Below are 14126 nucleotides of genomic sequence, written 5' to 3' on the forward strand. Positions count from 1 at the left end.
AACTAACGAACGATCCCTCTTTGGAGCAGCCGCACGTGGCCCACGTGGCTCCTCCCTTCTCCTCGCTAACAAACCGGACAGATGTCCCCGAGATATCAATCTCTCAATATCCGCCTTCGGATGACGACAGTCATTAGTATAATGACCATAGTCCTTGTGAAATCGGCAATACTTTTCCCGATCCCGTTGCTCTCCGGGTTTCAAAAGAATTTTAGGCGGCCACTTCAAAATATTTTTTCTTTTGAGGATATTCAAAATATCAGCCCGAGGAGCATTCAATGGAGTGTACTCACTTCTACCGGGGGATCTTTGGCGCCAAGGCCGGGATTTTCCAACCCGATCGCGAACATTTTTCTTTGGCTTCGCTTCGCTCAGGAGCCTTTTGTTCCTTATTGGAGACTTTATTATCTCCTTGGCGCGCATCTAGAATCTCCATGACTTCACCGCTTCGGCATCTCCGTACCAACTCAAGCATAAGTCGTAGGTATATCCCGTAGTAATAACTCCAGGAGTTTCCGGTTAGTGAGTCCCGTGAATAGAGCGGTTACGGCTACTTGTTCGTCCAAGTTTTCTATCTCCATCGTCACTTTGTTGAATCTTTTCGAAACTCTCGATCGATTCGCTCTTTCCTTGTTTGACAATAAACAAGGTTTCTTCCGTTTTCTTGACTTGTATCCCACTCTGGAATCGCCCTATGAATTGGCGCGCCAATTCGTCAAAGTTTACGATCCTTCCAGAGGGGAGGTTAGAAAACCACTTTTGTCTTTGCTCGGTTAGAGATGAACCAAAAACCCCGCATAAAATTTCATCGGAATTACTCGAAACGCCATGGTCCGTTGGTAATAGCCGATGTGAGCTGTTGGATCTCCGGAGCCATCGAATGTTGAGAAGGTAGGCAAACAGAAGTTATGGGGAAACCGATATCCCGCAATTGGCTCAGCAAAAGGGGTCTTCCGAATGACTGAGTAAATATCCTAAGTTATTCTTCCCTTAGCCAACTGTCCTAATTTCTCATTGATGTTGGCCAATTCTTGACCAATCTGGGTCGGGTCATCTTCAGCAATATGATCACGACCTCGATTACACGATCATCCTGTGCTACTCGATCATCACGAACAGCCCGTCCTTCCCGAACATTCCTCTCGTCACGAACTGCTCGATCATCACGAACGGTTCTTCTGACAGTGGGTGAGTGAGTTCTTACCCCTGTATCCAACCTTGTGTTTGAATCAGTTGTACTCTCTTGCGGTCTGTCGAACCGATCGCCTCGCCTCGGTTGATCATCGATCCTCCGAAGTCCTCGGTCTCCCTCACGGAAATTCTGATCAACATTCCGGTCTTCAGCCATTCTCTGGTCACGTGGCAATGCACGTCTCCCTGAATCGCGTTGATCAGGCTCTTGTGGTAAAACCACTCGTCTAGTGAGCACACGAAGTGCTTGGCTCACCTCCAAGAGTTGAATCTTTACCTGATCCAATTGATCTTGGATTGTATCAGGAGGAGGATTACGTCCTCCCTGGCCATCATCCACTTCGATAGGATTTTGGCTTTCCTGGGGAATATCTGGATTATTCACTCCAGGTATCTGAACACCGGAATTGCGTTGTGCAGCGGCTGCTGCGGCTACTGATCTAGTCACCATGGCTTTTCAAGTCGTTTCCCACAGACGGCGCCAAATGATGCGTCAAAAATCTGCTCAGCCCTTGGATCTCCACGTGATGTCCTGCAAAATGAAAGCGTCAGATGTGGCCCGACCGCTGGGGTCGGGAGTCCACCTCCGAAGGCTAAGTCAGTTGATGAACTTAATCACAAACAGCTCTGCTAGAAGCACAGAGCTAAGGAATGAAGAACGGGGAAAGGTGATCTAGATAGCAGATCGCTGATAGTTTAGGTCTATCAGTATGTATCTGAACCTGAGTCTCAGATAGTATTCTTTTTGATCGATTGATCCGTCCCTCACCTTGTATTGTAGTGAGGTTTATATAGAGTGTACCTTCGAATCTCCTTCGTTGGATGCACTTGAGCCTTCTTCGGGTAGTCATTGGATCTTATCAGTTAGATCCGTTGAGCGATAGACTTCTACTAGTTTGGGTTAGTAGAGGACTTCTGAGATAACCTTTTGGTTATGCGATGGTTATCCCTTCGTTAATGATTATCCGCAGCCGTCAGTTTGAGTCTGCCATCATTAGGGTGATTACCCTAATCCATAAGTAAGATTAGGGCACGCTTGCAGCCGAATAAGCTTTCTTCTTCAGCAAGCCATCTTCCGGATCCGGTTCGCTCGGGAGCGATTAGGTTTTCTCCGTCTCGACCGGGGTCGAGGGTCGGACCAGGTATGAACCCGGTCTGATCATAAACTCTCCGTATCAGGGTTTAATGAGATGTGCACGGTTTCTTATGTTTGTTTTATGGATTTAGGTATATTTATAGTTGTAAATAACATGGATACCATGTTGGCTTCTTGATATGAATTTGAAGTGTGAAATTATTATTGGTTTCTTGACAATCATCAATCAGCCTTTCATTTCATTCAGGTTAGCTTACCCCATATTGGGGATTCAACCATTGCTACAATGAACAGATTGTTTTCAATCATGGCTCCACATCTTGGCTCCTACAATCTATGGCAGGTTTGCCTTGCAATCTCTGCAATTCAAGATAGCTACTTTAAGCTTATAATGCCTGTCATACTTCTTTTTCAAATCAAATTTGCCTTTTCAGTTCTATACTTTCCTGATGCATTTCTATTGATAATAGCTCGATGGCCATCCAATGAGTGGAGATATTGGACGAGGTGCAACTAGGGAAGCTATTAAATTTGCTGTTCAGTTGGCTGCACTGAGAGATAGACCTCATGGTATGGTGCATTTAAATAACCATGTTAACCAAGGATACTGACATAATTTTTTTCTACATCTGTAAATAATTGCTGAACCTTGCCATATTCTGCTTGTGTGGAAAAGGTTTTTTGCAATTGGCTGGTGGCACCAACTTACATACAGTTGATGGTTTAAAGAAAGCAGGACTGTTCCAGAAAGCAGAAAATGGTATTCTGCTTATCTTCCTCTCTTTATTCAGAGCCTTTTTCTTTTGATGAATATCTGAGTAAAACCTGTTCATAGCATAAATTTCCCTGGATTTTGGTCCCGGCTTGGCCTTGACACAACGTTTGGTGGGACTCCAGTTGTAGCCCCGTGGTCAAGGCATCAAAACAACTTCCCAGCAAAAGTTGTTGGGGGGTAAGACTGCATAGGATAATTGCCCCTGGCCTCTACTTGTGCAGAAGCTTTTCACACAGGGTTCACCCTTCTTGGTCCCCGCGTCTGTGGTACCTTTCTATACATTAGGACTTTTCAGAACTCTTTTTTTTTGTTGTTGTTGTTGTTGTTGTTTTTGGGAGAAGGGAACCACCCTCAATCCCCCTCCTCTCAGATCTGCTCTTGAATGTAGGCTAGTCGGATGATACAGATACTCTTTCGTACTAGGCAAGGGGATCTCTTTGCTATTTGGATGGGTTACTTTGAAGTTCAAGGGCATCCATCTGGAGATTGGCCACAAGAACAGTTCCCTCAGCTTAAGTTTCTTAGCTGTGTAAAATTTTCAATTATTATCATAGGAATCACTACTTAAATAAAAATGGGGCTATAAAGAGCACTGTTTTATCAAATATCAGGCTGCTTCATGTTGGAACTTCCATTTGAAGAGGAAATAGCATATCTGAGCTTCTGACACTGAAGGTTCAAACTCCATATTTTAGTGCATTCTACAGTATTCTGGCAAGGCCTTTCTCATGTGTTTAGTATGCATTCTTGGTCAATAATCCAATTTATTAGCAAACACAGCCATATTCCAAAAGTCCATTATATGATCCCAAACACTTTGAAATATGGTATGCAGTTCATTTTCTAACTGCAATTTAGCGTTGAGATCTCTAAGGGGTGGTACATTGTGGGGAGGCCAGGACCTACAAATTATTGAGTTTGAAAGGATGAGATGAAAAGCATTGTTTTACTGTTCAAATTGTTGTCAACAATGCTCAACATTGAAATTGAGAGTTCTTTCTATTCTTATTATGTTCTAAATGTATATTGCAGGTTCACAGCAAGCTTTAATTGGTGGGGTAGCTTATGGTGGCTATGCAAGGAAGGTTAGTAGTGTTTTCATCAACTCTCATACCTGGCCATTCTTGTCTCCAGTGTCATGATTTTTCATTTTCAAGCTGGAAACATTACATTATATTGAAGTTGACGCATCATATTAAGCAAACGCCTTGATCACGTATCATTGATCAATTATCTCCACAGATTGTCGGGAGAGTTTTAAGTCAGATACAATCAGCTTACGGCCTCAAGCACCTAGAAGATCATCCTGATTATTTATTGGATGCAGTAACAGAGGCCCTCACTTTGGTAGGAACTGTCAAGTGCTACAATTTTCCTGCCTGATCTTTTCCAGAAGAGAAAGTCATCTATTCATATTTTGGTGTATCAATGGTTCATGTTACCATGATTGTATATCAGCATACTTCTTTGTTAATTGTGAATGAAAGATACTGGCCGAAGGGCAAACCTGATGCCAAAGACTTCCACAAAAGTAGAGTTCGGGGGAGCGATTGTGAAGGAAAGAGATGCTAGAGACAATCCGCCAAATCTTTGGAAGAATATCATGGAGAAAGATAGGATAGAAATCTGGATATGGTGTCATCTCTGTAAATAGTTACATAGAATTTTAGAAATTACTGTTTCATATTAATATTAATATTATTTATTATAGATTTTTTTTTTTGGATAAAAGATTCTTTTTTCTGTAATGTATATGTTACAATCATGTTCGAATTTGTGAGTTACTGTCAATGGAGCAACTTTGAACGAGTATGGCAAATGTGACTATTTCCAAACATAGATCTCCTAATCAGGTTCTCTAATTCACACAACAAATTAGAAGAAATGAAGAGTAGCACGTGTGATAATTATTTTTATCTATGTCTTAAGGATATTAAATTTTTGACTTTTTGTTTACAAGGCTTTGCTTATTTTTATATGTCTTACTGCATCCAATAAAAAAACTAGGTTAAGATGGTAATATTCTTTGGGAAATTTTCAATCACTCTTTTGAGTTATGGGTTTGGCTCCTTTCTAGGTAGAATATCTTCCAGAAAGTGTCCCGTGAGTTTTGTGGGTGTGACATGTGGATTATGATTTATAATATTACATTTGTATTGTAAGAGAAGAAGATGGTAAAGGAGAGGAAAACAAAAAAATATTTGTGTGAGAATATAAATTATGAAAATACGAGAATAAGAAGATAAATAATTGTTTTTTTGGATTTGAGGTTCATGAGTTCATCTGGGCTAGTTTACGCACACCTCAACTACATCCTCTAGGGAGCTTTATATAATTAATATAGGCGAGGTTGCGCCGGCTGCCCCAAGGGGATTCGAATTCTGACATCTTATGTAAAAGCATTGGAAATACGCAAGTGACTCGAGTATAAGGTTTTCTGTTCTAGGGTAATTTTGTCTTTTTGAAAAATTTTACATTTTTTTTTTTTTTGATTACATAAACGGGGTTAAAGAACCCTGAGTGCTAAACTACTAAACTTGCTGGTTGTCTGCCATTAGGATCTCCATAATTTCCAAAGGGGGATCCGGATAGAAAAGAGATGGATTCTCCAACGTTGTTGGCACCTTAGCCATTCCATTAGCAACGATGTTTGAACTTCTGTAACTGTGGTTTAATCTTATGGTTCTAGAAGGACCAGCTGCTTGTCTAATTCCTTCACCACCCTAGACAAATTCTCATACATGCACTAACTTGTACTTAAATATCAATCGCCTGTTGAGAGTCAGACTCCATATCAAGGGGTAGTAGATCCATCGAGATAGCTAATCGAATTCCTGTAGCTATAGCTTCAATTTCCGCTTCCACGACACTACCATCGGCTATATACGCTGCACGAAACCTCCCAAATAAACTCCAGCTGAGTCTCGGATTAGGCCTCCCACTTGATTGTAGGCTCTCCCAATTGTGGGAGCATCGACATTACATTTAAAACGACCCCTCTCCGGTCATGACCAAACTAATTTTACATTTTACTTACTTACAAGTTACAACAAGACTTAATTTGTTGTTTACCAAAAAAAAAAAAAAAAAAAAAAAAAAAAAAAAAAAAAAAGAAAGAAGAAAGAAAGAAAGAAAGAAAGAAGAAAGAAAAGAAAGAAGAAAGAAAAAAGAAGACTTAATTTGTTTTTCCTCTTTCGATTCCAACAGTTTTAACCGGTCCCACATACTAAACATACAATAGTGAATAGCCGTTGATTCACGAGTCGGTTAGAGTTAGACGCTAAGGGAAACTTGAAAAGCGAGTCAAGCGAGACAGGAACCGAGTTTGTCCGTCTCTCCCTCGCTTCCTCCACCGGTTCCAGAAGCTGAAACACCATTTCTAATATCCGAACTCGAGCTTGTCCGAGAGTTTGTTTTTAATGGCGACACGGTCTGCATCTGCGGCAGGAGGTGGTGGTGCAAACAACACAGATGCGACGGCGAAGTCAACTGTTGCTGATCAGATATCTCAAGCCGTTCAATCCACTTCAAATCTTCTTCGTCTAATGCAGGAAACCTCTCCTTCTCAGGTATTTCTCTCCCACACTTTCATGTACGTTTCGTTGCAAATGATGCAGTTTTCATCTTAATTTTGAGGTATATGGCTGTGTTTAATTCAAAACTGATTTTTTCACTGCCTTGCTGAACTTAACGCCGTAAGGTTTCTCTCCTTTTTTTTCCCGAGTAATCTATAATTTTGAGGGGTTTTCTCCTAGTTATCAAATTGTTAATGCCTACAGAGGAATAATTGAACTTTCAGCGGGAGGATGAGAATGTCACAACACAGAGCTGAGTTCCCTGTTTGCACGGGTGCTGCATTGTATGTCTACAAGAAAGGATATCCTGGATGTATAGGTCTGTTATGTCCATTAGACTCATACAAACCGGTATCTTGAAGCTTAAAGAAGAAGCTCAGAGGGGGAGAATCGCAAATAGAAGACAGGGGATTGGGGAAGAAGATGAAATTCAGAGAGGTGAATGAAGAGACTGGGGAAATATTTTCTTAATTACCCGGCAATTCGCTTGCCCTCTTTCATTTATGGTGGAGACTGACCATACTAACCCAAATAATACTGACCATACTACCCAACATAAGACTAACCATACTAACCCCCAAACACTACTGACCATTAACCCAAACGTAAGACTGACTGTACCAACCCAACCTTCCCCTTACAATTATTCCCTCTCATAGTTCCTACATTTTAAGCAGGGTTGTAACACAGACTCAATCATCTAATAATCCCGCATGATTTACTGTTGGTGTTTAGTTTAAAAGGGTACACTGTGATAGTTGTGTGAGCTCAACCTGAGAGATCTTAATGTGTTGGAGACTGATAAGGTGTACTTTAGTGTAGATAAGCTTGATGCTTACATACAGCTGTAATAGCGTTAGTATGTTGTGTTTGCCTGTGGGTGAAAATGACTCTTAATAAGGAATCCACTTCCCGTATAGGGAGATTATCTCAGGAGAGAATATTGAATTTGATTGGATTGAAATTCCAATCTTGGTAGTTTGTAATATTATTATTTTTCAAAGTATATTTGCAACTTTTGTAATATGTTTCAGTCAGTGATCATAATACTTTATCCTAGTTTAGTAGATTAGGGTGGTGATGGAAATTCAATTCCATGCCCAAAGGCACACTGTGGGATGTTGTAAAGTGGAGAGCGTCCTAATGTTTTCTATCAATACAGATTTGTGGTTATTACCAAAGCCAAGGAGCACTTATGTACAATTCACTTGATTGGTCATATTGGTGTGGCTCAATGTATGCTTCCATAGTATGTGACCTGATAGGGTTCTATTACCTGTTAGCTGTTACTAGCAACCCGAAGAAGGAAAGGAATCAAGGTTTCATTTTGTGATTGCCTTAGCAGAAGCAAAGAATGCATAATTGTTCATTGACTTTAGGAGTATAATATCTCCATCTCTCTATCCCTCAAGAATTGGTGGTTGTCATTGTTAAAGGAAGGATTTTGTTCCTTATTCTACATCTTGAGTGGAGATTGATTCCTACTTTTAACAGTTCTGTATACAAGTTCTATGAACATGCTTATTGGAGAAGGATCTTGGTTTGAGAAAATTTTAAACTGCCTAATAAGAGCAGATGAATGCTACTGATGGATGGCTATCAAATCTTATGATAATTCATTATATATATGCACTACGCGAATTGGTCTTTCTTTTTTCTGTTTTAGTGTTCACTTGGGTTGTATATTGGCTTTGGTTCCAGCCTCATAGTTGATGAATTCTCATCCCTTCTCTGGTTTGTGAATTGCAATTTGAAATACTGGAATTTACTTATGCTTTGTTGCTCATATTTTAGTTATTTCATCTTCATTGCAGGCCCTCTTAGGAAAACTTCCAAGTAACCTCTTAGCAAAAACCTCAACCATCAAGAATACCGGGCAAGTAGGTGATGCCTTGCAAAAGTTTGGCTTGATGGTAGGATACTTGTCTATTTCCTAATCTTCCAGTTTTTCATGTGGGATTTGATGCAGGTTCTAGAGCAAATGCCTCGGGTCATTTCATCCTTGGATGCGCATATGGAAAATGGATTGCAGAGGTTTGCTTTTGTGTATCTTGATGATTACATACTTTTTTTTATTTTAACTTTCTATGTTTTGAGGGGCCACTGAAATACATTAGGATGCTGCCTCGACACCTAAACCACCTGACTGCTATCCAGCTTTCATTAATTGAATGGTTATTAGGGAAATACTTGTTGATATACCTAATTAATAACGGAGACCAGTTTGGTGGTTTCTACCTGACATCAGTTTGAAGAGACAAATAATGGTCCTTCTCCCCCGGTTAATTTGTACTTTCTTCTGGTTAGGTGGTTGGCGGTCGGGGGTTTGGATGGGGGAGATGGCTTGTTATACCTGAAATTGATTAAGCAACTCTTCTGTACTTGGCAGATTCAGGAATCTTCGATCTCTCAATTCATTACTTCTATTCCTAGTCCTGATTGTGAATAATGTTTTGATTCTTGCAGTGCTCCTCGTCTGAATACTGTAATCCAGTTGCTTTGTAATATGGAAAGCTCCCAGCTTAGCTATGGGTCTCAAGTACATCAGTCCCAAGAGGTACAAAACAATATCTTGCCTTGACTCTGTTGGAAGTTGTTTTAGTTTCTTGGGTTTATGTTTTTGGAGTCTCTACATTCAATGGTTTGATTATTACAACAACAACAAGCCTCATCCCAACTAAATGGTTTGACTCTTTCTACCAATAGGACCCTTACAGTTATTGAGGTTCTTTAACTCACTGACTTATAGAGTTGCTGAATTCTTGAAGACGTTTGTTAATTCTGTTACCAGCTCAATATGTGTCTTTAGTTGTCTGAACTCGGTTCAAGCAGAATGAAAAACACAGACTTCCATGAAGTTGGCTATTTAAGCAGTACTCCCTTGGTTATGGAGAAAGAACTTCCCCAACCAATCTGTTAAAGTCTGTTGCTCTAATCTCTGATATAATGCTATTAAATGATCTTGCAGTGGTTTATGGAGACCTAGGTTATGTTTGGGTGTCAAGAAAAGAAAACACATAATGAGACAAAAAAAATTTAGTATGCATTATGTCCCCCCCTTTTTTCCCTTGTGTCCAAACCTATTAATTTACATGCTATCAACATTTTTACTATATTTAGAATGCTGGTTTTGAAACTTGATCGCAATAGTGTTTTGAAATGAGTAGTTGCTGACCTACTGCTTCAACCTAAATAAATATCATCTGATTTTTTCACATTGGATTGCCTTCCTCTAGAACTCATCGGAGCAAGACAAGTGAGGAAATGAATACAAGTATTGTTGGCACCATCTCCGCCCATCATAATAAACATTATTTGAAGCAAGATGCAAAAGGTTTAGTGAAGCACAGTGTCAGTGAGCTGATAAGGATTCATCAAAACAGGTCACTGTTAATCGAGAACAAACAGGATGTTGGCAATCTTTTATGCTTTCATTTGGCATCATCATTTACTGTTTTAGAGTAGCTAGGTTTGTAAAGCTGTACTTGTCATACCATTATCTCATTACATGAGTGAAAATTATAGACATTATTCTGGCTTTTGAACCCTCTTGTTTCTTGTTTGATCCAATCATTGATGACTTTGGCAACACGGTTCTTCAATCCATAGTCTGTGAAGTGATTTTTACTTGAGATTTCTGAGATTACTAGATTTATGTGGTTCAGATTCCAACTGAACAGATGACTATTTTGGGAAGGGAAGATGTGGAGGGAACGGACAATTGAACCATTGATCTCCTTAGGTATAGTTGGACTCACTCCACTATGTGCAGGCTCTGATCTTGCTAGACTGGGCTGAGCTGAATGCCAAAAATTATCGATCATTCAAGTGCACTCTTCCTGGAACCTTTCTGTTGATTTGTGTGCTGGAATCTGGAACAACTACATTCAGAAGATTCATAACAAGAAGCAAAGTAACAAAAGCTGCTGGAGAACCTTGAATCTGGATACTGGATAATACAGGGACTCTGGTTGGTGTGGTCAGGTTTGAATCCATGTAATGATCAATTAAGAAACCTCTTCACTTAATTCATTTAGGCTTTGTTTAGTAAGCTTTAGCAGTTTTTTTTGGTAGAAGTAATCTTTAGCAGTTATGACCCCATGTGTTAAGATAAACATTATTCTGCCTAAGAGATTCTTTCTTCTCTTCACAGTAGATGAAACTGAACTCATTGAGACGGTAGTGCTGACACAAATTCGAAAAATCTTGGTGCAATCTTGTTCATTAGGTTAATATTGTAATGTACTTTTTACCCGTTTTAATACAAATATGCTCAACCAACGGGGTTGGTCCAAGTGGTAAGCAGCTTAGTTCGTTTAAGTAAGGTTCCAGTACTGAAACCTTATGGATGCAAAAAATCCCCGCTGGGAGACTCACCCACCACAGCCAGGTGTGCGACCCTGATTGAACATTGGATTAGTCAGGGCAAAGCCTTGAAAACCGAAGTTGACAAACCAAAAAAAAAAAAATACAAATACGCTCTTCTTCCAATGAAGCCAAATTTTGTAATTTTACATGTAAAGTTAAAAGCAGCATAAAATTATTTTCGTATATTCTTGTTTTTCTTTTTTTGTATTAAATTAACTTTTGGAATAGCATGAATAGAATGGAAAAGATGAAAATTAATAAACGTAATAACTACTAAATCCGTACATGCAAATGCGCGTCGCTATATATGAGAGAGAGGGAGTGGGGCGGGGGTGGAACAATTTGTTGCTAGTCAAGGCAGAGTTAGGATTTAACATTGAGGGAATTGAATAATGAGAGTTGGGATCACTTTTCCGTTGGTGAAGTACTGCCGTTTTTTCATTATCCATCTTGTATGGGCTCATGTGGAATCTACTAAGGTTTCTATTTCTAAATTATATTATCATGTTCAAACATGGGTCTAGACATATTAAAAATATAGGTAAATCATTTATAATGACATTTTTACCTTCATAAAAATATAATAAATTACTTTAAAAAAAGGGTAAATTTAAGTATAAGGATGGCTAACAAAGAAGTATATTACAAAATGCTTTTTAGTTTTAATTAATGTTCTTTTCATTAAAAAAAATTTCTTACAAAATCAACATTAATGGAAAAAAGATACATGATTTGGACAATAAAAAGAGAGAGACCACATAAATTCAAATAAAAAAATTTCAAAAAATCCAGAAAGAGAATAAAAATGGAGATAGTGAGAGAACACTTGATTGTAAAGAAAATTTAGGAATAAACTATTTATCCTTCAACTTTTTTATGTTTTCTCTATGCCATGGGTGTGTAAAGAGGAGAGAGTAGAAAACAAATAGAAATGGAAAGAGAGCGTAAATAGGGAGAGATTTTAGGGATTATGAGTTAGTTTTTAATTGAATTTAACATTTTCTTCGTTGCAAATTGGGATTCACGTTTGGATAAATATTGAGGATGACCTTTATACCTAACATTGTTACTTTTTTTTTTTTTTTTTTTTCTTCTGATACTTAGGGGGGAGCAAATAGTGATATTTCACATGTAGGGAAGTAAAAATTAGGAAAAATAGAGAGAACAACAGAATATTTTAAAAAAGAGAAGGAGGGGGGGGGGGACCTTTCTGTGCCTCTGTATCAAAATCCTTCAAAGACCTGGAGGTTGAGAGTTGATATCAAATGTTTTTACTGATTAGATTGAGGGGTTGGCGGTCTAATTTGCTCTGTCTTGATTTTTTGTGTTGACCAAACTGATAGTAAAACTGGAGAAATTGGATATTACGAAGAAAAATCGGATAATAACAATCAAAAGAATATATCAAAGCTATTTAACATGGAAATTGAAATATACTAAAATGGAACCTGAACCAAAAGCAATGAACAAAGAGGAAGAATCATTAAGGCACGTCAAACGCTTTTATTAAAACAGCTTCGTCCCCTCCTATGTGTGCTTGAAGATTTAATGGATACTTGTCTTCTAGGATACAATGACGAATAACGATATATTTAGCACAAAGTAGATCACTACGACAAATTTGATATTTGCCTTCCCTCTATCACCGTAAAATTCAAATCGACAAAATTTCAAACCATTAACAAGACTCATGAAACATTAAGATGACTCTCAAAGCAAACTTGGTACAATTCTTAAATCAAAAGAGAGAAAAACCTGAAAGGACTTCTCTTCATCAGGGCGGGATCCCAATTAATTGGAAGAGTTCAAATGCCAAGGTTTATTTGATCACAAAAAGAATGGAAATGAGTGAAAACAATTAATTTTCAAGTTTTCTGAGATTAGGATCTAATCATTTGAATAGTTTGATAACTTCATAGTCAGTTTTATATGGTTTTTCATTTTGTGTTGTAATTTTTAAACAATAAAAATCATACATTTGTAAGAACTGTTGGAAGTAGGGGGAGATTGAAGAAGAAGAAGTAGAGAAAAGAGAAGTAGAGATGTGGAAGGGAGAGGAAAAGAACGGAAGTGGACCTAGGGTTGTCAATGAACCAGGTTGGGCCTGGCCACCATTGAACCTAACCCCACCTAGAACTTGAAATTGAATTTCGAACCCAATCCAATCCTATCATGGTTTCAAAATCCCTAACCCTAACCCGACCTTGATAAGCCCGACCTAATTCGGCCTGTCCTAATTAGCCTTGATAGGGTCGGATTGGCCCTGATTAACCCTGACCTTGACATTAACTTTTAGTGGAAAACAAAATGAATGATACTATTGCTACCAAGTAGAAGCAAACCCCACGATCTCTTTGTTACAACTTGTGTGTTTTACAACTAAACGGCTTTGCATTGATATATTATTATGATACCAAATAACTTTTAATTATAAGTTTAAATAAACTTAACTACCATAGGGGTCGGGTTGGCCCGATGACTAATCTTGTCAAGACTCATCATTTTGTAACCCAAACTCACCATATGAGTTGAAAAATTCGTTTTGAAGTTGGGCCGGGATTAGGGCGGTTTGGGTTGGGCCAGGTCAATAGGATTTTGTTGGCACTTCTAGATAGAGATAGCAAATTTCTAGACTCACCCCAAAATCACCATATAGTGTTAGATTTATTTTTTTTTTTTTATTTTTCAGGTAAAAGGGTTAATTCTCTTTTATATATTTTTCCCAAAAAATGACAATTAAATTATATTTTAGGTTAGACACTTTTTTCTTGTGGTAGGAGATTTGCCACATGTCACATAACCAAATGTGTGGATTGAAAAAATTTTCAACTCATGTAGGTGGAGAATCCAGACTCTATCTAAAACAAGATTTTATAATACATATCTTAAAAAAAAACCATATTTTATCTTTTTAAAATACAACATTTTATCAAATTATTAAGAACATACTTAAAAAAAATCATAATATGGACGAAATAAGAGAAGGATTTGCAATATGGAAAGCCTTATTTTGTAAATTTGTTAACTTTAAAAACTTTTTGATATAAAAATAAAAAATTATATTTACAATTAAACTCTCATCTTCTAATCCTACACGGTTGAATTGCTTTACGTACATGTG

At 38.2% G+C, this 14126-nt stretch overlaps 2 protein-coding genes across 4 annotated transcripts in view; both read left to right on the forward strand.

Moving 5' to 3' along the window:
• The window catches only part of LOC149000353 (uncharacterized), a 30791-nt gene extending 26040 nt beyond the window's left edge, over positions 1-4751 (forward strand). For both annotated transcript variants that reach the window (XM_089140477.1, XM_089140476.1), the window contains 5 exons: positions 2535-2630; positions 2758-2857; positions 2964-3047; positions 4095-4147; positions 4305-4751. In XM_089140477.1, the coding sequence (XP_088996603.1) occupies positions 2535-2630; positions 2758-2857; positions 2964-3047; positions 4095-4147; positions 4305-4445 (474 nt within the window). In that variant the 3' untranslated portion in view covers positions 4446-4751. The remainder of the gene's footprint in view (positions 1-2534; positions 2631-2757; positions 2858-2963; positions 3048-4094; positions 4148-4304) is intronic.
• A 1601-nt stretch (positions 4752-6352) lies between these two features.
• TOM2B (tobamovirus multiplication 2B) lies at positions 6353-10906 on the forward strand. 2 transcript variants are annotated; one of them, XM_089141018.1, is made up of 5 exons: positions 6353-6631; positions 8452-8517; positions 8607-8671; positions 9104-9194; positions 10303-10906. In XM_089141018.1, exons 1-5 carry the CDS (start codon positions 6482-6484, stop codon positions 10360-10362), a joined length of 432 nt encoding a protein of 143 aa, XP_088997144.1. In that variant the 5' UTR covers positions 6353-6481; the 3' UTR covers positions 10363-10906. The 2 variants fall into 2 exon arrangements, with proteins under 2 accessions (XP_088997144.1, XP_088997145.1); XM_089141019.1 differs by lacking the exon at positions 10303-10906 and adding an exon at positions 9874-10289.
• The last annotated feature ends 3220 nt before the right edge of the window (positions 10907-14126 follow it).

The sequence above is a fragment of the Hakea prostrata genome, chromosome 11, assembly GCF_041222555.1.
Source record: "Hakea prostrata isolate BN-2017 chromosome 11, UWA_Hpros_2, whole genome shotgun sequence".
Taxonomy (NCBI): Eukaryota; Viridiplantae; Streptophyta; class Magnoliopsida; order Proteales; family Proteaceae; genus Hakea; species Hakea prostrata.

Excerpts from the sequence above, each read along its gene's own strand:
- TOM2B (XM_089141018.1), top strand. The coding sequence starts at position 6,482 with ATGGCGACACGGTCTGCATCTGCGGCAGGAGGTGGTGGTGCAAACAAC. Across the intron at positions 6,632-8,451 it reads AGGAAACCTCTCCTTCTCAG|GCCCTCTTAGGAAAACTTCC; the intron begins GTATTTCTCTCC and ends TCTTCATTGCAG. Across the intron at positions 8,518-8,606 it reads CCATCAAGAATACCGGGCAA|GTTCTAGAGCAAATGCCTCG; the intron begins GTAGGTGATGCC and ends GATTTGATGCAG.